The sequence below is a fragment of the Cygnus olor genome, chromosome 12 (genome assembly GCF_009769625.2).
Source record: "Cygnus olor isolate bCygOlo1 chromosome 12, bCygOlo1.pri.v2, whole genome shotgun sequence".
In the NCBI taxonomy this organism is placed as follows: Eukaryota; Metazoa; Chordata; class Aves; order Anseriformes; family Anatidae; genus Cygnus; species Cygnus olor.
The window spans coordinates 12,367,934-12,389,680 of NC_049180.1; the positions used below are offsets into that span (position 1 = coordinate 12,367,934).

Here is a 21,747-nt window from a genome sequence, read left to right on the forward strand (position 1 = left end):
TTAACATCTTGTTAATTAACATCTTGTTAACAACCTGGCCAGTGCGACAGGTGGGGTCTCAGCAGGTGTGTGCCTGATGCCAAATGGAGAGGAGCAGTCGATCTGCTGGAGGTGGGACCAGAGGGACCTCAGCAAGCCTTGGGCTGCAGGGAACCTCCTGGAGCTGGGCAAAGGCAGCGTCTGCCCCTGGAGACAGCAGCTGGGGGGATAGGGAGGTAACGGGGTCAGCAGGTGCCCTACAGCAAGCTGGGTTAGCGACAGGGCAGCCACTGGGGTGAGAGGAGGGATCGCTGCCCTCTGCCTTGCACTTGTGGGACCACATCTGGACACTGGGTCTGGTCTTGGTGAGGGATGCAGCAGGAGAGGCTGCTGTGAGTCCAGCTGGTGCTGGAGCAGAGGATGGATGAGGTGAGGCCATCAAGAGGGTTGTGGCCAGCCTGGAGGAAGGTCTCGCTGCTGCCTCTAACTAGCTGGTGGGAGAGCACGGGAAAATAGAGACAAACTGGAGAAGAGGAAATTCCAGCTCGGTATAAGGTGAACTTCTCACTGTGAGTGTGGTCAGACATTGGAAGAGCTGTCCAGAGAGGCTGTGGGATCTCAATCCTTGGTGTTCATATCTCAGCTGGACACGGCCCTGACCAATCAACTGGCCCAGTCAGGAGCAGAGGCTTGGACCAGCAACTTCCAGAGGTGACCACTGGCCAAGATGACTCCTCATGGAACCTGTGGTGGTAGGGAGCTGCAGGAGAAGCTGTCACCGAGAGCACGTGGGACGTGTCCACATGCAGGGCACCTGGGTGCCCGTGGCAGTGCAGAGCCTGGCACTGGCATGATGGAGCTGGGACTGCCCAGCCCCTGTCCACTGGGGGAAGAAAGAGGAGATGGGTTGGGGTTCTGGGAAACTTGGTGTGCCCATGTTTGCACAACCAGCAGGGAGTGCTTGTGCACATGGACATCCTCCGACCTGCTCCTGGAGGAAGCACTGATGCTCGGCATGTTCCAGCACGTGGGACCAAGTATTTTGGGGAACAAACTTGGGATCGGGCTTGTCTGGAGCTCCCTTGTGCTTCTGAGCTTCAATACAAGCCGTCATCCAATGGGTTGCCCTCTCCATGTCCTGAACATCCTTGCATGACAAAGCTGGAACCTGGTGCCTCTTCTGAGCTTCTCAGATACCAATAGCCTGGTCTTCTGCCACCCTGGAAGATCTGTAGGTCCAGGCAGGCTGGGATGGGGTGGGGGCGGGCGCTGCCTGTGCTGGGCAGCGAACACCCCTGCCTTTTCCTGGTGCTCCCCTGCCTGTTGCGGTGTCCCTCGAGGCTGCCCTGTGAGGTGCCAACGCTGTCCCAGAGAGGAACTGCCATGAGCTGTGGTCGGGCTATATGGGGACAGCCATCCCTGCAGGGACATCACTTCATGCCTCTGTTTTTGTGCTTAAGGTGGTTTCGGAAACGCTGTGGACTGGTAGCTGTAGCAGGAGAGCAGTGGCCCGAGCCCTTCCGAGGATCGGCCTGGTCTGAGTTACTCCAGCTCTGGAAAAATTCCAGGAGTCCTCAGTTGGCAGATCGCTGATCTGGCAGCCCCGAGCTTCTCAGTTGGTCAAAAAGGAATATTTGGGGGAATGAAGCAGCCAGCACCCTCTGACCTAGCTTGTGCTGGTGGTGGGCACACTGTGCTCCCTCAGCACCTTCTCCTGAGTCCCTGGTAGTGCTGAGCCAACACTGAGAAATGTTGTGTCCAGTGAAGTCCCACAGCACTGCGCAGGAGTTTTCTGCTCCATCCTGGGCTGCTTCCAGCTTCTTGCCCAATCTGGGGCCTTCCTTGGGAGAGCGGAGTGGGGTTGGTGTACCCAGTGTGTTAGCAGCTCCAAGGAGGCCACCCTAGTTCCTGCTTCTCATCCTCGCTTTGGGGCAGCGGTTGGGGCTGGCCAGGGGGCACCCTGGTGTGAAATTTGGGGCATTGGGTTCTGGAGAAGCACCGCGCAATGGGCGCCAGCACCCATCTACATCACCAACCCTTGGGTGCCCAATGCGAGGTGAAGGAGTGGGGCTGGCCTCCCTGTGCAGGAAGCCTCTCTTTCTACACTCACCATCCATCTCCAGCCACCGAGGCAGAAATGTGTCCCCAAAAACCACCCTGGGGCCGCCGGCTGCAGGGCGAGAAGAGACCAGGGAGCCTCCAACTTGAGGGTGCTGCTCCTGGCCCCCTCGGAAAGCTTGAAGGTGCTCTCCAGCGTGGGGTCTCACAGGCTTTGCGTGGGCCGCGGGCTCCGTCGCTCTCATCTCGCATCTCTTGCTCGCTGGGTAAATCTTGCCTGACGGGGCAGGAAGAGGCACCGAGTGCTGGAAGGGGGAGGAGGTGCTGAGGCGGCAGCGCTGCCGGTTGATAACCTCAGCGCTTCCTCCCGGCACCGTGCCCCTCGCCCTGAGCAGGGGCTGCGCTGGGGGATGCTGCCCTGATCCCGCCAGCCAGCTCACCCACGGTCCCCGCGATGGCCACGTCCCCCGGGGGGATCCCCGCTGAGCTGCAAGGTAAGCAGCACCCGCCTCGCTGCTCCTCCTGCCGCGTGGGTGCCTGCTGGTACGCGGCCTCCTCGGCCCCGCAGCTGCGCCAGGGCGAGCGGAGCTGCTTCTGGGCTCCTCGGGGCCTGCAGACACTTCCCAGGGGGTTCTGAGTGAGTCTGCTCCCTCCTGCAAAGCCCGCTTCCTCGAGGATGCTGCTGAGGCCAAAAGCATCCCCAAAACCAGGCTGGTTCCTCCTGCTGACCAGCAGGGTCTGGTGATGCCAAAGCCTTGGGCTGCCCCAGGCTCGGCAGGGAGGGATGCGAAAGGGATGTGAGAAGCCCACAGCTTCAGGGAAGTTCTCCTGCCTCCTGGATTTGATTGGAGGGAAATTAAAAAGAAGAAAAGTTTGTGGAGGTCTGGAGGTCCTGCAGCCTCACCAGCCCCGCCGGTGCTTGCATTGGTGAGGAGCAGCAGGTCACCACAGCCCTGCTTCCCAGCTCAACCAGGGTGGGTCCCTGGGGACAACAGGAACCTGTGCGGTTCGCTTTTACTCTCCTTGGTTCTCTCGGGTGCGTAACCGAGACAGCAGAGCCCCCGTGGGGACAGAGCCACAAAGAAAAATACCCCCGAGCAGGATGGCTGCGTGGAGAAGGGTCTGGGTGAAACCTTTCAGTGTGGGGATGCAGAAATCCAGGCGAGAGCTTTGCCAGGGCAGCTCCCAGCACACGGGGGATGGGAGCCAGCCGGCAAAGGGTGCAAGGGCTCAGCTGGCTTGGGTCTGCGAGGAAGAGCCGCGGGATGCTGCATCCAGCCGGGGAGCAGCGGTTGCCTGGTGGCAGGGTGCTGGGGACACCTGTCCTTGGGGGACGTGTTGGGTGTTTGGTCCCTCTGGAAGGAGGGGACGGGGCTGCTGCTGTGGTTTAGGGGAGCTGGATGCTCAGCGCTTCTTCCTGGCATGGGGAGCAGGGGGATCTCCTTGGGCACGTTGTGCCGTGCACCCCAAGGGCACAGGGGTGCAGGAGAGACTCTGACACTGGTCTTTCCAGAGGGCATCACCGCCTCCCTGGGGACAAAGAAGATCCTCCTGGTCAAGAGTGTCCAGCTGCAGGTGAAATCCAAGTACGACGACTTTATCTTGGTACGTGCAGCGTCCCGCACTACGTCCCTCTGCAGTTAGCCTGAGCTGGAGGTGGGGGCCCAAACCCATGGCACACATGGGGACCTCACTACAGCCCCTGGCCCTGCTACAGGCTGCAGACTTCGTTGTCTTAATTATTCATTTGCCTTGCTCCTGCTCTCCTCTCTTACTGGCTGCGGAGGGGTGCAGGGCAGCAGCTCCTGTCTCACCCCACTCCCATCCCACCGATCTCCCCCTGCCTAGGTGCTGACACCCTGGCGAGCCTACGTGGTGCCGGCGGTGCTGCCAGTCAGGGTGAGTGCGGGGCTTGGGAGAGCCCCCGGGGTGGGATGGGGGAAAAGGGTGAAGAGGGGGCTTGGGGCAGCGTGGGGCGGAGGGGGGGGCACCCTTGGGTCCCCTTCTGTGTCCCAAGCCTCCTCTCCTGCAGGTGCACAGCAGCTTCAGCTTCCTGGAGGTGAGGGACATCGCCGTGCGAGAGCCCAGCGTGGTGAGTGGCACCGTGTGGGGCGAGCCCAGTGCCCACCTCCCCGCGGGGGCACCCATGGGTGCTGGGGACAAGTGTGGGTGCAGCCCCGGTCGCTCCTGCTTGGCGGGGACAAGGTGATAAACTGTGGCTGGCTTAACCCAGGCGATGCCAAATTTAGCTGGGAGGTGTTTTAAACCCCACTAATCCTCTTACAGCAAGGCGGCCGAGGCAGTGGGAGCGAAGCAGGGTGGAGCGGGATGCCTGAACGGGCCCAAAGCAGGGCTGCGGTCCCCTTTAGCATCCTGTCTTCGTTGTGCTCATTACAGCACTTTCAGAAAGAACAGGCTGGGCAATGGGAGAATGATCTGTTTAGGAGCAGGCTGCAGGTCTGAGCTCTGGGAGCTGGGGCGGGAGTGCAGAAGCTGGGCTCGGGGGCATCTGGAAAGCCCGGAGGCTGCGGTCCCAGCAGATCGCTGCCATCTCGCTCCTGCGGCTCAGCCAGCCTGTAATTAAATCAAGGAGCGTGTTGCCATGGGATCTGGGAGGAGCTGGAAGCTAAAAAAGCCTCGAAACCCAATTAGAGAAACTCAGGGAGGAAACCTCCGTCAGGGGCTGGCTGGCACAGCAAGATGAGCAGGGCAGCGAGGGAGGTTTGTCAAGACCTGGGCTGGGGGACCGCGGGTGTTAAACCAGCACCATCCTACAGTTTCTGCCAGTTAAACCCTATTCTCCCCCTGACTGCTTTGGGATGGCTAAACAGTGACTAAACTTGAATTCTGGGGGGGATCGATGCCTTATTCTAGCACATCACATCATTAATGAATTTCACGTTCTCAGCCGTACCTGTGTTCATAGGCTGGGGCTGGGAGCAGAGGCCGGGTGTTTGGTTGCTGTCACCGCTGTGTCTGTGGGTTTGGGGACACTGACGGTGTTCTCAGGCATCTCCCATTCTTTGGCCTCTGCAGGTTGTCATAGAAACGGACACATCATCTTACTCCTTCCGGCTCATGTCCTTCGACGACTTGGAGCAAGTTGTCATCCATGTCACCATGTCACTTAAGAAGGTCTTCCCAGACTCATCCCCTGGGTGAGGGTCCTCTGCTCCTTGCGGTTGTCCTGTAGGGATGAGAGGGCTCAGAAAGGTCCAAAACATCTGCTGGGTCCTTGTGGTAGGAGAAAGCCATGCTGATGGAGGCCAAATGAGCACCCTTTTCCCCGAACATAGTGGGATGAGCGCCTCTGGTCATCCTCCAGGCTTGGCACACGTCTTGTAGCTGGCGGGGATGCTCTGCCATCCCACCACTATGCTATACTTGGTCCTTCCCTAGGACACTGCTCAAGAACTCGCCCCCCAACCTGTACGAGAGGATCCGGAGGGTCACGGACTCGCTGGAGGAGATGCTGCAGAGCAACCAGGGGCCCTGCGGTGAGTGCACGCCCATCCCTGGGGGTGGGAGCTGGAGGGACATAGCTCCCCAAAAAAGGGGCAGGACAGGCGAGGGTGAGCAGCCAGGGATGTTCCCATCCACCTGGTGTGATATTGCTGCAGAACCAGTGGCTTCTTCTGCAGCCCGATTCGGAGTGGGAGCTTTTAAAGCTCCAGAGGTTTTAGGGGGAGGAGAGTTAGAGCGGGATGCACGGATGAGGAGGTGGTTGCTAAAAAGATGATGATGCGAGCACATTTCCTGGCATACCTCTCTTACTGTTATGGCAATGCCTTCATTTCTCAAGTGATGGGGTCATCGTAAGGGGGGAAACTGGGCACTGCGATGATGCCAGGGTTGTGAGGCTGGGGCTCTGTGGGCAGCAGAAAAGCAGAATGTGCCAGGGGAGCCACGACAGAGGAGCAGAGGCTCTGCTGCTCTCCTAACCCAGGGAGAGCCCCTGCCTTCATCCTGCTGCTTTCTGCCCTTTCTGCCCTCCTCAGGGGTCTTCCTCCGTGTTCTCCTTGGGAAGCAGGGCTCACGGTGCCACCTTCTCTTTGCAGGTGGGTTTTCAGAGACCTACGCCGCCTTATGCGATTACAACGGCTTTGTCTTCCGCGAGGAGGTCCAGTGGGTGAGCTGCTCGGCCCTGCGGGGTGTCACCAGGGGAGCAGGATGGGTGCCTCCACTCCAGATGGCGTCCTCATGGGGCTGGGGGATGTCCAGGGGTTGGGGCTGGGGGCGTCCCAGCACAACAAAGCAGGCTGCCCCCTTGTCCTGGGGGACAACAACCAGCTCTAGGACCCTGTTCCCACCAGAGCAGGGGCTGCTGTCATCTTCTGGCTGGTGCCTGCAGCAGGGGCCAAGGAGCCACCACGCCATGGTGAAGGCTACCCCCTGTTTGGGACACGTGCCTTGATGGCCAGGGGATGATGTTTGAAGCTTTGAGGCACCGAAGCCCTTCCCAGGAGCTGGCACTGAGCTCCATCCATGTGTCTGTCCCCTTGGACAGGATGTGGACAACATCTACCACGGCCAAGACTGCCGGGAGTTCAACCTGCTGGACTTCAGCCACCTGGAGAGCCGGTGAGTGCCTTGGCCCCGCTACACAGCGCCCTTTGCTGTGCCACCATATGTCCCCCCGTGGCAGGGTTCAGTGGGTGGCACGTCACGCTTCTCTGCTAGTCTTCAGACCTTGCCTTGTGCCTCAGAGAGGACACATCTGCAGCCTGTGCTTGTCCTCCCACAGCTAGAAGCCCTGTCCCGTGGGGCATGAGGCCGGGCAGACTTCGTTTTTAACATGTAAACGAGGCAGGCAGCCCGTTACCAGTTACGGGGGTGCGAGCAGAAGGCCTCATCAGCCAGGCGTTTCCCCCATGCAAAGCAGCCAGCTCCGCTCGCAGCTGCGAGGCTTTGCACGGCTCGGAGGGCTTGCAGCCCTGCTGCCTCCCCAGATTGCTGTTATTGCATGGGTTAGCACCTCGTGATGGGCCCACAAACTCCAACCGTGCCCGGGGACACGTGTGGGGGCTGCGGGGATGGCCGCTGACTCCCTTGTCCCCGTCTCCCCACAGGGATGTGGCGCTGAGCGTCGCTGCCTTGTCCTTCAACCTGTGGTTCACCAAGCTCTCCTGCAAGGACTTCAGGCTGGTGAGTGCACACGTGCCGAGCCCTCTGTCCCTGCCAGCAGTGCCGGGGCCTGAGAGGCTTTGTCCCCTGCAGAACCAGGAGATCGCCGAGCAGCTGCTGTACATGCTCAGCAAGTCGGTGACGCTGGAGGAGCTGGCACTGGAGAACAGCGGGCTGAGATGGTACGGGAAGGCTTCGCTTCCCTGGGGGGGGCCCTGTGGCATTGCTGGATGAGGGCCTCAGGCTGCGCAGGGAACCCCCTGCCCTTCCTCCTGCTGCTTTGCCAGCTGCGTTGCTGAATTCTTAAAATGGCAAAAGTTTGGGTGCAACACTTGAGCACCTGGCAGGACAAGCTCCTGCTGCCCAAACCGGTGGCTGGAGGACAGGGATGCTGTGGCACTGAACAGGTTTCAAGATGCAGAGGGAATTGGGAATTTAGGAGTGTGGGGGTCCTTGGGGTGGGGGGAGAGGCTCTACTTGTGGATCAAGCTGGCATGGTGGCATGTCCCTGTAATGCCACGGGGTGGTGGCTGCATCTCCTGTGGATGTCCTCCTCCCCACAGCGACTTTGCACAGAGGATGGCCCAGGCACTCAGCAGACATCCCGACTCCGTCCTGCACACCATCAACCTCGCCGGCAACCAGCTGGAGGACAGAGGTACCTGATGGCACGAGATCAAGCCCACACGAGATGTTTACCTCCACATCCCAGCCCTCCATCCGTGCCGGGGTCCCCGTGCCCGTGGTGGGGCCCACGCTGCCCCGCTTGTGTGTGATGTGAGCACCCGGGTGCTGAGGGTTTGTTCTGCTCTCACCAGGGGTAATCGCCTTCAGCCGGCACTTTGAGAAGAGACCCAAGGGCCTGCAGAGCCTCAACCTGGCCAGGACGATGCTTGCTGCTAAAGGTACGTCTGAGCTGGGCTCCTGGAGGGGCCACGGGGCCCCCTGCGATGCCATGCTGAAGGATGCGACGTGCTGCTGCCCAAAGCCCATCTCTTCCTCCCCCATGCAGGGATGAGCACGCTGTGCCAGGCGCTCGCAGCCAACGAAGCCATCGGCTCCTCGCTCCGGCTCCTGGACCTCTCGGGGAACCCCGGCAGCTTGGCTGTGGAGGACACCACCGTGAGCATGGGGCAGTGCTGCCGGGGTGGGAGATGCCACCAGGAGCGAGGAGGCACCCGGGGCGCTGCTGGGGTTCGTGGGGTGGGTAGCGTGGTCCTGGACGAGGTGCTGAGCCCTCTCTCCTGCAGAGCTTGCAGAGCCTCCTGGGCCGCTGCGCCTCGCTCACGCACCTCAGCCTGGCTGCCACCGACTGCTCCCTGGACACCGTGAGTCCAAATCTGCTGCCGTGGGGCTCAGCACCCTTCCCTTTCTGGTCCATCTTGGGGTTGTGTGCCCTGGCTGAGTGGTGCTTCTCCTCCCCCCATCCCACAGCTCTTTGGGGCACTGGTCCAAGGATGCTGCGCCAGCCTGGTCCACCTGGACCTCTCCAAAAACACATACTCGCACCGGTGAGCCCCAGATCGCAGAGGGGAGCAGGCAGGTGGTTGGTGATGATGAAATGATGCCATTTTGTGCCCTTGCCTTCCAGGAAGGTGAAAGCCATCCCTCCTGACATCAAGCAGTTCTTCAGCCAGGCCCGTGCACTCAGGCACATCTCCGTGGCGGGTACCAAGCTGCCTCCAGATGCCGTCAGGTCTGGGATGGGGATCAGAGCCTGCCAAGGGGGTGGATTTGGGGTGGATTTGGTCCGGGTGCTGTCACCTGGGGCTTTGCAGGGATGTTGGTTGGGGCTGCAAGGGGCAGAGCCCATGTTGCCCATGCTGATGGGTGGCTTTGGGGTCTTTTCCAGGGCCATGCTGCAAGGGCTGGCGTACAACAGCCACATCAGTGATCTGCACCTGGATCTTAGCAGCTGCGAGGTGAGGGAGGGCACCCACGGGTGCCATGGGTCCGTGTGACAGTCCCGACAGCAGGATCTCATTTGTGGGGCTCCCCTTGTACCAATGTCTTGCTGTTTGCTCCAAGCTGAGGTCGGCGGGGGCCCAGGTCATCCAGGATCTCATCCCCGACGCCAGTGCCATCAGCGACCTGGATCTGTCTGACAACGGTGGGTCCCTTTCTGCACCTGGGGAGGTTCTCCTGCCTTGGGCTGCTCCCCAGAGGCCAGCTCAGATCCGTGGGTGTGTAGGACAGGGGTGGAGTCCCACCAGGCACCCTTGCACTTATCCTGACCTGCTTCCCTTGCCTGGCCACTCAGAGGACTGTCCTGGTGTGTCCACCCATCACCCACGGCATTGCTCTGTGAATCCCCCCCTGCTGCTTAACCCAACATCAGGGGGTGCTCATCGCCCGTAAAAGTCCTTCCACAGCAGCAGCCACCAGGCAACCATCTCAGCAAAGGGTCTGGTGCCAGGACCAGTGGTTTGAAGGCACCCAAACACCTGCTGTGGATATCTGCCCGAGAGGTTACCACCCTGTCAGGCCTTATGACTTTCCACCCTCAAAGCCAGAACCTGCCTGCCTTCCCCAGGTGGGAAGTCCTTGCGTGTCCTCTTCCTCTGCTTGTGTCCTTGCCAGCAAAGTCCCACCTCACCAGCACAGGGCATGGGGCAGCTGCCTCACTCGCTGCCCCCTCCTGCCTCAGGATCTGCCTAAAATCAGGATCTGCCTAAAATCAGGATCTGCCTAAAATTGTCACCTCACGCCTCTCGTGCCACAAACCTCCTCAGCTTGCTTCATCCGAAGCAGTCTGACATTGCTGGCTCAGGTTTTGAGGCTAGGTGAGATATGGAGATGATCTCTTTGGGCTGATCTTGTCCACGGGAATTTGCTGTCTGTGCTTGACCATGTCCTGCCTCTGCAGCCATGGGGCTATGGGAGAGCCACCATAATTATTGCAGAAATCAATCCTTTTGCCTCTTTAATTTCACCTAAAAGGCCTCAAAGCTTAAAGCGACCTTGCTGAAATCTCACAGCAGATCACACAACATCTCTACAGCCAGACACCTCTAGGAAAGCTGATGTGTTTTGGGTCACTCAAAACCTCATCTTGGTCTTGGTCCCCCTGGCTCACAGATGGTCCGAAACTCACTGTTTTAGCCAAAATGCCCAGCCAAGCTTCTCCCAGTTGTGTTTATGGGAAGAGGGCCAGGGGGTGCTCCAGAGACCTTTCTGCTGTCCCACGTGGTGGCTCTGCGAGGGTCCCTGTGGAGACCACGGTGCCACCTTGGTGCTCCTCTGTGGTCCGGAGGGCTGGGAGCATCGCGGCGTGCTCGTCTCTCGCAGGCTTTGACTCCGATATGGTGACGCTGGTGCTGTCCATTGGCAGAAGCAAGTCCATCCGGCACGTCTCGCTGGGGAAGAACTTCAACATCAAATCCAAGTACGTGTGGGCAGCGGCACCTTGTCCCCAGGCCAGGAGCCCCTATAGCGCCGTGTACCCTGAGTGCGCGCGTAACCGCCCGCCTCTCCCGCAGGGACGGGCTGCTGGACGTCCTGCACCGCATCGTCCAGCTCACCCAGGAGGACGACTGCGTGAGTACTGCCCATCCCTGTCCACATCCAACCATCCCACCTGTGCCCTGACCTCAGCCCCTGAGCAGCCTCCATCCCTGGGGCCACCCAAGTGTCCCCGCCGCGTGGCTGCAGCTCTGCAGGGCAATCAGGTGTGCCGTGATGGGGACAGCCACATCTCCCCCTCCTCTTCTCCCACCCAGCCCCTCCAGTCCCTGTCTGTGGCCGAGTCGCGCCTCAAGCTGGGAACCAACGTCCTGCTGAGCGCCCTGGGCAGCAACACCAGCCTCACCACGCTAGACATCAGCGGCAACGCCATGGGCGACACCGGCGCCAAGATGTTGGCCAAGGCCCTGCAGATCAACACGAAGCTCAGGTAGCAGCAGGACCACGCAGACTTCCTCCTGGGGGCTGTTTTCCCGTGGTGGCTGTGATATGATGGCCCTGGTGGGGAAGCTGATGCCACCAGGGGATGCTCCTTGTGACAACAAGCCTGGTCCTGGCCATGCCATGACCGTATCTCGCTCTCGTGACAGCCAACTGGCAGTGCTGGTGACACGCAAAGGGCAAGGGAGCAGCTGGGTCTCTGTACCTGCAGGGTGGCCCTGTGCCAGCATATGCCAGCTCTTGGCCACATTTTTGCATCTGCATGGTCCAGGAGGCTTCAGCTGGGCCCATGCAGTCACTGCCTCACTGGGCTCTGTCATCCAGATCCTAAAATGTCCCTTTTTGACCATGTTCTGTCTGAAAAGGGAAGGAGGCTGCTGAGGACAGAACACAGGCAAGGCTCTGTCCTGCTTGGCAGGCGGGCAAGGCTCATTCCTGTTCTCTTTGCAGGACCGTGGTTTGGGACAGGAACAACACAACTGCCCTTGGCCTCCTGGAGGTGGCTCAGGCTTTGGAGAGGTAAGGAAGGAGCAGCCTGGTCCTCCAGGCCCACTGCCACCATGCAGAAGAGACTGGCATCACGGTGTCACTGTCCCCAGGGCCTCATATCTCCAGACGCATTGCACGCAGTACCAGTGGGTTGTAAGCAGGGTCCAAGCAAGCTTCCACACAACCTGCAACCCCTTGGGTGATGGCAATTCAGTTCTGGTCTCAGCACCTTCAGGGCTCTGGGGCCAGCTGTGACCCAGCTTTCCCCAGCCCCATCCCACCCTGAACCATGCCTCAAACTGATCTGCTGCTTGTGGGGACCTGGAGACCCCGTGCTCCTCTCCCTCCTTGCCATGAAGGGTGGGTAGAAACATCCACCTACCCAGGCTGCTATGTGGCCGTGTAGGTGCTCTGGAGGTCTGAACAAAGAGGACTTGGTCTGATGTGGATGGATGGAGAGCATGGGTCATTGCAGCCCCATCGGGGTTTGCTGGTCCACAGGGTTGTCCTTCTCCAAAGCTGGACCTGGGTGGGCTTGGGACCTCCATGGGATGGGACCTACATGGGACAGTCCCCACCAGGCTGCCGTGTCGGGCTCCCTGCCGCGCGGGGCAGTGCCCTCGGCTCACCCCATCCCTTCCCCGGCAGGAACTACACCCTCAAGTCCATGCCCCTGCCGATGAGCGACGTGGCGCAGGCGTACCGCAGCAACCCTGAGAGGACGGAGGAGGCCGTGCACAAGGTTGGGGGACGCGGGCTGGGGTTGGGGTCCGGGGATCGGGTCTGGCTGCTGACATCCATCCATCCGCCTGCCGCAGCTCCAGTCCTGCCTGGCGAGGAACCAGATGCGTCGCGCACTGCCCGCGCAGACCTTCCGGCTGCAGCAGGGCATCCTGGCCTCCTCCTCCGAGCAGGTGACGCTGCCCCGTCCCTTGTCCCCCATCAGGGACAGCCCTGAGCACCACGGGCAGGATGCGCAGCCTGCCCCATCCCCGCCGTGCCCTCTGCTGGCAGGGGAGCTGGCAGCGACGCTCGGGTACCCGCGGGTGACGCAGCTCCTCCGCTCTGCTCCAGATGGTGAACGAGATCTGCTTGAGCGTGCAGAAGCACGTCGACATCCTGAGCTCCTGCCCGGGCCGGGAGGTGGAGGCGGACATCCTCTGTGCCGAGGAAGCCATCAGGAACGCCAACCTGGCCGTCAGCGTGAGTCTGCTGCGTGCGGGGCGGCCAGCATCACACTGGTGTGGGGAGACGTCCCAGAGTGCTCAGATTTGGGATCAAAGCAGTTTATTGATTTGTTAATGGCATGATTAACTGGCAGTCAGCTAACATCGGTATCGTCAGCGCAACAGCTGCGTGTGAGCAAATGCTTGCAAAATGTTAAAGAACAGCTACAAAATTTGAACCCCTTTCTGTAACAAGTCCCAAAATGTTCCAACTTCCCCTCCACACATGCGCATGCAGACTCACTTTTGTGCACGCTTGCAGCCCCTCTTCAGCGAGGGGGTTTCGCTGCTCACCCACCCCTCCTGCAGCGGCTTTGGGGGGCCCCCACTTCAGCAACACCGCTGGCCCACGACACCCATCCTAACTTCTCAGGCTGTGGGAAGATGGAGGAGGACAGCACTGGTGGAACCCCAGCATGTTGCTGATGCAGGGGTTGCTCCCCCATGGATGCAGACTTCCCATGGCTGAGCAGAGCAAGGGTGAGGTGCCGTGGGATGACCCATGCGTGCTCTCTCCCCATCGCAGATCTTGCCCCTGTTGTACGAAGCAGGGAACACCCCGTACCAGAGCGGCAAGCTGCAGCACAAGCTGGAGTGTCTCACGGAGGAAGCGTCGCAGACCTGCGGCCGGGAAATCCAGGTGGGAACCCTTGGGGAGCTGCTGGAGAGCAGGGGGCTGCCAGCAGCATGGGATGCTTGTCCGCCCTGGCCCAAGATGCAGTGAAGCCCCAGATGCCGGGACTTCCCCTGTCCTTACCCTCCACAGCATCTCTTGGAACAAACAGGAGAACACCCAGCTCCAGGTAAGGTGCTGAAAACTCCCTTTTCTCCCCAAATTCCTGGGTCTGCCGCAGGCAATCATGCAGGCAGCGATGGACACGGCGCACAACCTGTGCCCGCCCGTGATGCAGAAGAGCGGGGTGAGGGACCAGCTAATCAACGCCATGTCGGAGCGCATCCACCTCCAGGAGCACCTCAACCTCAGCTCCGTCCTGGACCAGATGGTCACCGACGTCTTCAGCAAGCTGAAGTGGGTGACGTGCCTTGCTCCTTTTTCTTCCAGCAGCGTGGGGTTAAGTGGTGGTTCTGGGGAACCCCAACAACGTGATGCTTCTCACTCGTGTCCAGTTTGGGGCTGGGAAGTCCCATGGGGTGCTGTTCCTGCGAGCACATCCCACTGCTGGGAAAGGGGAGCATGGTGGCAGGGGGGCTGCAGGCACCTTACTCTATCCTGCCTTGCCGCATGTCTCCTTTGGGAAGCGACGGCGGGCACCTGCAGCATCCCTGATGCACCTCTCTCTGCTCCCAGCGAGATCAAGCTGTCCGTCACGGCCGCCGCGGCCGACTGCATCGTGGATGCCGTGCTGGGAGACCTGTCTGCTGCCCAGTGCAAGCTGGTGAGTGCTGGGGTGCCAAACCCCATGGAGGGGACATGGCAAGGCGGGGGTCTTAGCAGACACCACTCAGCATGGTGAGCGTGGGTTTGCTGTCCACAAAGCAGGAGTGTTCCCACCCAGGTTGATGTTCCTCCTGGGACATCTTCTCCCAAGGTGGCCACGGCAGAATTAAGGTCGCGTGGCTCTTCCACGTCCCACGGGGAAGCGTGGTGGGGTGCTGGGGTGGAGCCGGGCACCTGGGCCAGGAGCACCCTGGCACCACCGGGGCCAGCAGCCGGCTAATCAGCCCTAAATCCCCTTGCAAATCCCAGCCGCAGGCAGGGAGCAGAGCAGCACGTCGCGCTTCAGCCGGACAGATAATTTAAGCGCTTCCTAATGGTTTTAGGCAGAGAGCCTCCCCACGCATGGGCTGGATCTCCTGGAGCCCACTGAGGACGATGCCGCCGCGCTGGTGCGGAGCAGGAACCTCTCGGACCTTGCTGAGAAAGGCTTCGCGGTGGAGGAGGTAGGGCTTGGTCCCCCCCTTGGGCTCAGTGATGACCCTGCCACTGCGTGATGATGCCCACGGGCTTTTATCCGCATTATGGGATGATGCCGGGCTTAGCGCTGCTGCCTCTGTGGGCTCGGACAGCCTGAGGCACGTCCTGGCCATGCCCCCGGCCACACGTGTCCCCTCCAGCCTTCTGGCACATGTGGCACGGGGTGACAGCCAGCAGAGCACCAGCCCGGCACCCAGGCTGTGCAGATGTTTATTTGGGTGCCAGGGATGAGCTGGACCAGGGATGGAGGGGTGCACCCAGCACGGGGCAAAGGCTGGCCGGGTCCATCATCCCAGCGGGGTGGTGCTGGATGATCCTTGATGGTGATCCATGATGGTGATGATCCGTGAACGATGATCCCTGATGATGATGAAACACAGCCGGATCTCCAGCCTGGAGGACCCCACGTCCACCACGGCCACTGGCTGTCCCTGTGCCACCAGTGGCCGGGAACCGCTGCAGGCTCTCTCCACCCTTCTCTCCTTGCAGTACAAGATGGCTCTGCGGAGGAAGAACAAGCATTTCAGGAGCATTCGGCCCACGCCGACCGTGAGAAGTAAGGCCACCGCACAGCTTTCCCTGCTTGCTCAGCGGGCATCCACACCGGGGTGTCCCTATGTCCCCACCCCGATGTTGTAGGGACAGGGGGAGCTTACACCATGAATTTGGGGTGCGATGGTCCTGCAGGGTCTTTGTGGTCCAGCTGGGAAAATTCCCTGAGCTCCCCAGTTGGGATGCTGGGAGGTTTGGGGACAGTTCTGGAGGTTTCAGTGTTCCAGCCATTGCATCTGGGGTCTGTATGGGGGGTGGGAGGGGGGATCACCCATGGGTGCTGCAGGGTGCTGAGCTGCCCCAGGCTTTTTGGTGGCTGTTTTTATCCCACAAAACCCTGCCCACGTGGGCTGCCCGGGGTCAGCTGGAGTGTGTCAGGATCGTGGCGGGGGGCTGCTGGGGTGGCTTTTGGCGGGGGGGGGGGGGCGGCTGTGATGCCTGTCTGCTTTGGCTGAAGCAGTGCTCACACTGCACCCCGGTGCCTTGCGTCCATGTAGACCCCTGACACCCCAAGTCCTGCAGCATCCTGACCCCCCCCCCCCTTCCCCCAAATTACCCATAACCAGACAGCACGGGGAGCTGCCCACCGGGCTGGGGCAACACATGGGGGGCAGTCCCAAATCACCCCCTGCCTGCAACCCAGCGCCGTCCCCAAAAATCCCATCTGGAGGTGGCGGCGAGGGGGGGTGGGGGGTGGGGAGTGCATTTTGGCGACCCACGCGCTCGGTGGGCATCTCGGGGCTGAGCTGCAAGGGTCCCTGAGCATCCCTCCCCCTGCATCCCTGGGGACCGCGCTGCGCCGTCGGCGTGGCAGCAGGATCCGTCCCCGGCTGCGCTGCAAAGCCGCTGCCCGGGGGCTGACGCGCAAGCTCTCCCCGCCGTCAGCGGCGGCACGGAGCATCCACGCATCCCCGCTCCTCGCCGCAAAGCCATCGGTGGGCTTCTCGCCCTTCGCCAGGTCCCTCGGAGCTGGAGCCGCCGGCCAGCGGCAAGGCGCGCCCGGCTGCCACAAAGGATGCTGAGCCCGCCGCCGGCGCGCTCCCCGGCACGCCGCCCGCCGAAGCCCTCATGGACCTGCCGACCGCGGGCGAGAGGCTGGAGCACTGCACCAAAGCCAGGCCCAGGCCCAACCGCAGGCACAAGCAGCCGCCGAGCAAGCCGAACGTGAGCCCCGCGGTGGTTTTTCCTGAGCAGGGAGAGGGTGGATGCGCATGGGTTCTGGTTTTATTATTATTATTTTTCTCGGAAGGGTGAATTCCCTTCATCGGCAGGATGAAGGCAGGGAAACGGGATGCGCGGAGCAGCGGCCGGTTTATTATTTTATTATTCTGTGTTATGCGCCTGAGCCGCCGCCGCGACCGGAGCTCGGAGGACGGGCAGGGGGCTCGGGGGGGCGGGCAGGCACCCGCTCCTTGTTTATGACTCTGCGATGCAAACCACAGGGGCTGGGGGAGAATCGGGGAGGGAAAAAAAATCAGAATGCATGCAGGGGGCTATGTGTCTGTCAATGGCTCTGTCTCCCTCCATCCGTGATGAATTTTCTCCCATGGTTCGAAAATGGTTTTGGGGCGCATCAGGGAGTGAAACGCAGCCCTCGGTGGCACGGGCGCTGCCAGCCCCAGAGGGGTGGGATGTGCTGGGCAGCTGCTGCCTGCAGCACTTCCCCTTCTCCTCCGGCTGGTTTGGAAGCAAAAAGCAACTTTTGGGTGCTCTGGGAGCAGAGCTCGCAGTGGGGATGGAGGAGGGGAGGCTGGGTGCTTGCAAGGCTGTCAGCAGCTCGGGTCACCCTCTGCCAGGAGCTTCAGCACCCAAAGCGAGCGGGGAGGGGGCTTTGGGGGGACCCAAACCCCGTGGGTGGCAGCAGGGCTGGACCCCGATGGCACCAGCTTGTTCCCCTGCCACCAAGCTGCGTCTGGATCCGTCCATGCGTCAGAAAGCCCCAGCTCGCCTGGCCACAGCGATGCTCAGGCTGGGCAGGACCTGTGGCCGGCCCACCGGTGGCTCGAGGATGAGGAGGAGAAGCAGGAGCTGCTCGGCCGCAGCCCCGGGGCTGTCACCTTGGCACGCTGCGCTGCAGCGCGGGGGCCTGGCACCGCTGCCGGTGTCGGAGGAGGAAGGAGAGGCACGACTCCAGCTGCAATGAAAAGGCGTTACGGGTTGGAATGCCACCAGCAGGGAAGTGCCCGGTCGATAGGAAGCCACTGACGCGGTGCCAGGGCCAGGCCCTCCTCCGTGGACAGATTTGCTGCCTGGCACGGAGCGGTGACCTTCACCTGGCCACGGGGTTGCCCCGAGGTGGATGAGGGTGGCCTCCACGTGGGGAAGCCTCCGAGGGGCAGCACCAGCCTGGCTGTGCAGGTGGCAGGATGCAGGTCTCGCAGGGCACCAGCTCCATCTCCCTCTGGGGGCACCGACGGCCTTTTCTTGGGGCTCAGATCCCTGCCAAAGGCTTCCTCTCCTCTGGGGCAGCCGGATCGGAGACCTGGCCCAGCTGTAGGAGGGCTCTTGCTAGACGTGGAGGTGATACCCAGTTGCTCCTCACCTTGGCAGTGCCCAGAGGGCAGGCTCGGCCACCAAGTGTCCCCAAGGAGGGTCAGAGAGGCAATGCACATGCAAGACGGGTGCCGCAGTGTCAGGGTGCCGTAGCGGCGGGGCTGGTGGTGGAGCAGGAGCCGTGCGGGCTGTGCAAGGGGCTGGCAGCACCCAGGGGAGCCCCTGATGGGGACACAGCGAAGCTGGAGGGGGGCTCAGAGCTGGGGCACAGTGCAGTGGGGTTTCCATGCTGGTGGTGAGATGGTGCGATGAGCCTGCTCAGGACATTGGGGGCGGTACTTGTTGGTGCAGTGGGCTTTTGGCTGATGTGGGGTCTCAGGGAGCCCACCCGTGGCTGATGACCATGTTTGCCCGCAGGTGCAGCCTGTGGTCCATGAGAACAGTGAGGACAGGAGCATCACCCGTGTGGATGAGGGCCTGGAGGACTTCTTCACCAAGAGGCTCATCAGCGAGGAGCTGCCGTAAGCCATGGGGGTGGCTGCAGCCCCCAGATGGGTCCCAGCACCCATCCATCGCCGTGCATGGTGCTCCTGCAGACCATGCCCAGGGCTGTCTTTGCCTGCTGTGCTGGCCAAGTGCCTGAAGGGATGCTGGGGGAAAGAGCATGCTGTGCCCTGGGCACCCAGCGGGGCAGAGCTCGTGTTCCCTCGGGGGGGTTTCCATGGGCAAAGTGGGTGGGAGAGGGTGGTGGTGGCAGTGGGAAGTGGTGGTGGCACCTGGTGGGAACAGATGCCTTTGCCAGGATGGGTGTAGGATCCATAATTTGGGGGGGGTGATGGGGAACACAACAGCTTCGAGCTCATCTTTTCCCTGTTTCTTCCCCCAGCCCCATGGTGCTGGAGACCGGCCCCGGATCAGCCCCTCTGGTGTCCTCCAGCTCCCGCACCCTCAAGAAGAAAATTGGGAATTTTTTTGCCTTCAAGAAGCCCAAATCCAGCCGGGGCTCACGGTGCGAGAAGGAGCCAGAGGGCAGTACAGCAGCTCCCAGGAGCAGGCGGTCGATGCTCAGTGACATTTTACGGGCCCCCAGCAAGGCGGGCGAGCCGGGCAAGGCGCTGAGCAAATCCGAGGAGGGGGCCCTCAGCACCGAGCCCGAGCACAGCCAGACCCCTGAGGCTGCCCGCAGGATCAGGCCCAAGTACTCGCGGGAGGGCAAGTCCCAGTCCCTCATCCTGCTGCCCGGGGAGGACGAGGAGGCGCTGGGGGTCAGGCAGGACAAGGTAAGCATCGCCATGACCAGTCCCAAAAATGTCACCTTGGATGACCTTGTCAGTGGGCTGGGTGCTGTTCCCACCAAGGGGGGTGGTGGGATAAGATGGGGCCACAGGGACCCTTGAGCAGAAGATCCATGGGGATGGGTGCTGTGCCCCTCACCCTGGCACGGTCTTGATGTCCCACAGAAGAGGCACCTGGAGAAAAGCGACGGGGAGCTGCCCAACTCCTTCGAGCAGCGCGTCCACGTCATGTTGCACCGCATGGGTGTCACCAAGGGCCTGGCAGCCGAGGGCAAGAAGCAGCAGGTGGGGCTGGACGTTGCCTCCTGAGGGACACGGCCTGCACCCACCTGGGCAGCGAGGTGGTGGCCCCCTGGGACAGGTGACACTGAGCTGTGCTGCCACTGCCCTGTCACCTAGCCCACTGCAAGGGGACCATCATACGGGCTGCTACGTGGTGCATGGTGTCTGTCTGTACGTCCCTCCCAACCCCCCCCCAGCCTCTTGTCCCCCACCCCTCACCATCCTTCTTTTCCCTTGCAGAGCAAAGACAGCGAGATCAAGAAAGCCGGTTCAGATGGTGAGGGCCCACGTCTCCTCCAGCCTCCCTCTACCCCTGGGTGCCACCCTGCTGGGCTCCCTGACGGCCTGGGGGCTGATGGCACAGGGTGACCTCGGTGTACTGAAGCCGGCCGGTGGCCTGTGTTTGCAGGGGACATCGTGGACAGCTCTGCGGACTCCCCGCCGTCCCTGAAGGCCCGCACGCACTCCGTGTCCACAGGTAGGTGGGCCCGCGGCGGGACGTGGTGGGAAGGGGCACCTGGGCAGGGTCCCACCGCCCAGGGCTGCCCAACCCTGGTCAAGGAACCCTGGGATCCCTCGGTCCCCCTCCGCGGGGTCGCAGGGACGTAGCCACGCTCTTCCCCGCAGACGTGGCCCTGCGCAGCGCGGTGGAGCCCAGCCCGGCCTGGAAAGCGCTGGGGCAGCAGCTGAACGCAGAGCTGACGGGGCCGAGCTGGGAGCAGCCCCGGCGCTGCTCCGCGGGCCCCGAGCAGAGCGGGCAGCCGGCGTGCCGCGAGGCCTGGAGCAGCAGCCTGCCGCGGCCAGGGAGGAGCGCGCCGCCGCGCCGCATCAGCCACGGTGGGGAACCGGCTGCTGGCACCCCCCTGCCCACATCGCCCCGCTCTGGCACCGAAGGTACCCAAACCGCCGGCGACTCGTGGCCGTGTCGTGCACCCCGAGTCCTGCTCCGGGGGCAGCCGGACCTTCTGATGCCGTCTCCTGCTGCTTTTGCAGACAATCGCCTGACGCCGCGGCTGGCTGCGCCCAGCGGCCGCCGGGCTGTGTCAGTCCACGAGGAGCAGCTCAGGGAGCCGCAGTGCCTGGCCGAGCTGGGAAGTAAGTGGGGGCCAGCTGCAGACACGCTTGGCACCCGTCCAGCGAAGCGCCCTCATGCCCCACCTGCTCCCTGCTTCGCCGCCATGCTCCAGCCTCGGGCCCAGAGCTGTCCCCACACCGGCGGCATGGTGGTGACGTGCTGCCTGCTTGTGTTTCCCCCAGCCGTGACGATTCCCCTCCGTCTGCGGCGGTCGCCTGTGCTGAAACGGAGACCGGAGGTGATGGGCGAGCCCAGCCCAGCCTCACAGGCAGGAGGTGAGGCCAGGGGGGGAGGTGCAGTGCCCCTCACGCTAAGCGAGGCCCCGCACCCACTCACTCCAGTGTTTGTGGCTTTTCCAGGCACCACGCCGCAGGACCGGCCCCGTGCAGGGCTGGAGGAACCGCAGCCAGGAGCGACGGGGTACAGGGAGCGGCCAGGAGGCCTGACACAGACTGTTGTGAACGCACAAGACTCAGCCGTAGACCAAAGAAGCCCCGTGCCAGGCCGGGAGGAGCCAGCCCTGGGACAGTGAGCCCCTGCATGCCGCTGCACTGTCCCCAATAAAACCCTGCAAGCAAGCGCACGGTGACGGGGTGATTAGCGACAGGGGCGCGGGGTCTGCTCTGTGCCCCGCTCCTGCACCGCGTTGGCGTGGCTGAGGGCCTGGCAGCATCGCCATCTACTCCAGAAGGCAGCAGCCAGTTTTCGCTGCAGCGACGGCCCCGTTTGGGGCATCGGCAGAGCGGCAGTGCCCAGGGGACACGGACCTGTGGCTACAGCCCCGGGACCCCCCATGATGGAGGGACGCAGGGATGTGTCAAGCGGCTCGTCTCCCTAGGTTGCCTCTGCTGGCACAGGCTGGTGGGCTGCAGGTGGTGGCAGGAACACTGGCAATTTTAGGGAGGAATGTGGGAGGCAGAGCAGGTGGCAGAGGTGCTCGCAGCCTGGCGGTGCGGAGCAGCTGAGACAGTTTTAGCAGGCTTTACCAGGGCCCTGTCACCACGCGTACCAGCCCCCAGCTCACCTCCTGCTCCTCAGCTCATGGGGACAACGCGCCCTCCACTTCTCGCAGCGTGACCACAAGCCATCGCACTTCAAACCGCAGCTCCGTAGCCGCTACTCTTCGAGTGACCCAGCCACATCTGCCTCTCCGTCCCTGCAGATCTCCAGCTGTCACCAGCGTTACCCCAAAACCAAGTGGCTTTCTCCTGTGGCAACCACAAGCGGATCACCTCCACTCCACCTCCGGACCAAATGCATTACCTGCACCGATGTTTACGACAAAGCAGCAAGATGCTTTTTTTTCTTTCCCTATTTTTTTTTTAATACAAGAGC

At 62.0% G+C, this 21,747-nt stretch overlaps 1 protein-coding gene across 3 annotated transcripts; it reads left to right on the forward strand.

Annotated features, from left to right (window-relative positions):
* The first annotated feature begins 2,358 nt into the window (after window positions 1–2,358).
* On the forward strand, window positions 2,359–21,719 carry CARMIL2 (capping protein regulator and myosin 1 linker 2). Of its 3 annotated transcripts, XM_040571117.1 has the most exons (40): window positions 2,359–2,531; window positions 3,551–3,642; window positions 3,886–3,936; window positions 4,070–4,129; window positions 5,074–5,195; window positions 5,437–5,534; window positions 6,096–6,166; window positions 6,545–6,618; window positions 7,107–7,182; window positions 7,255–7,343; window positions 7,725–7,819; window positions 7,980–8,066; window positions 8,174–8,283; window positions 8,412–8,489; window positions 8,596–8,672; window positions 8,753–8,857; window positions 9,014–9,083; window positions 9,190–9,271; window positions 10,450–10,546; window positions 10,641–10,698; window positions 10,881–11,053; window positions 11,515–11,583; window positions 12,202–12,295; window positions 12,372–12,467; window positions 12,628–12,756; window positions 13,306–13,419; window positions 13,634–13,809; window positions 14,089–14,176; window positions 14,562–14,681; window positions 15,205–15,271; window positions 16,226–16,431; window positions 18,178–18,281; window positions 18,647–19,040; window positions 19,221–19,340; window positions 19,578–19,614; window positions 19,747–19,815; window positions 19,965–20,231; window positions 20,331–20,432; window positions 20,595–20,687; window positions 20,772–21,719. In XM_040571117.1, the coding sequence occupies exons 1-40, from the start codon at window positions 2,492–2,494 to the stop codon at window positions 20,942–20,944; spliced, it is 4,323 nt and encodes a 1,440-aa protein (XP_040427051.1). In that variant the 5' UTR covers window positions 2,359–2,491; the 3' UTR covers window positions 20,945–21,719. The 3 variants fall into 3 exon arrangements, with proteins under 3 accessions (XP_040427051.1, XP_040427050.1, XP_040427052.1); XM_040571116.1 differs by having other exon boundaries at window positions 19,965–20,432; XM_040571118.1 differs by lacking the exons at window positions 19,965–20,231; window positions 20,331–20,432.
* The last annotated feature ends 28 nt before the right edge of the window (window positions 21,720–21,747 follow it).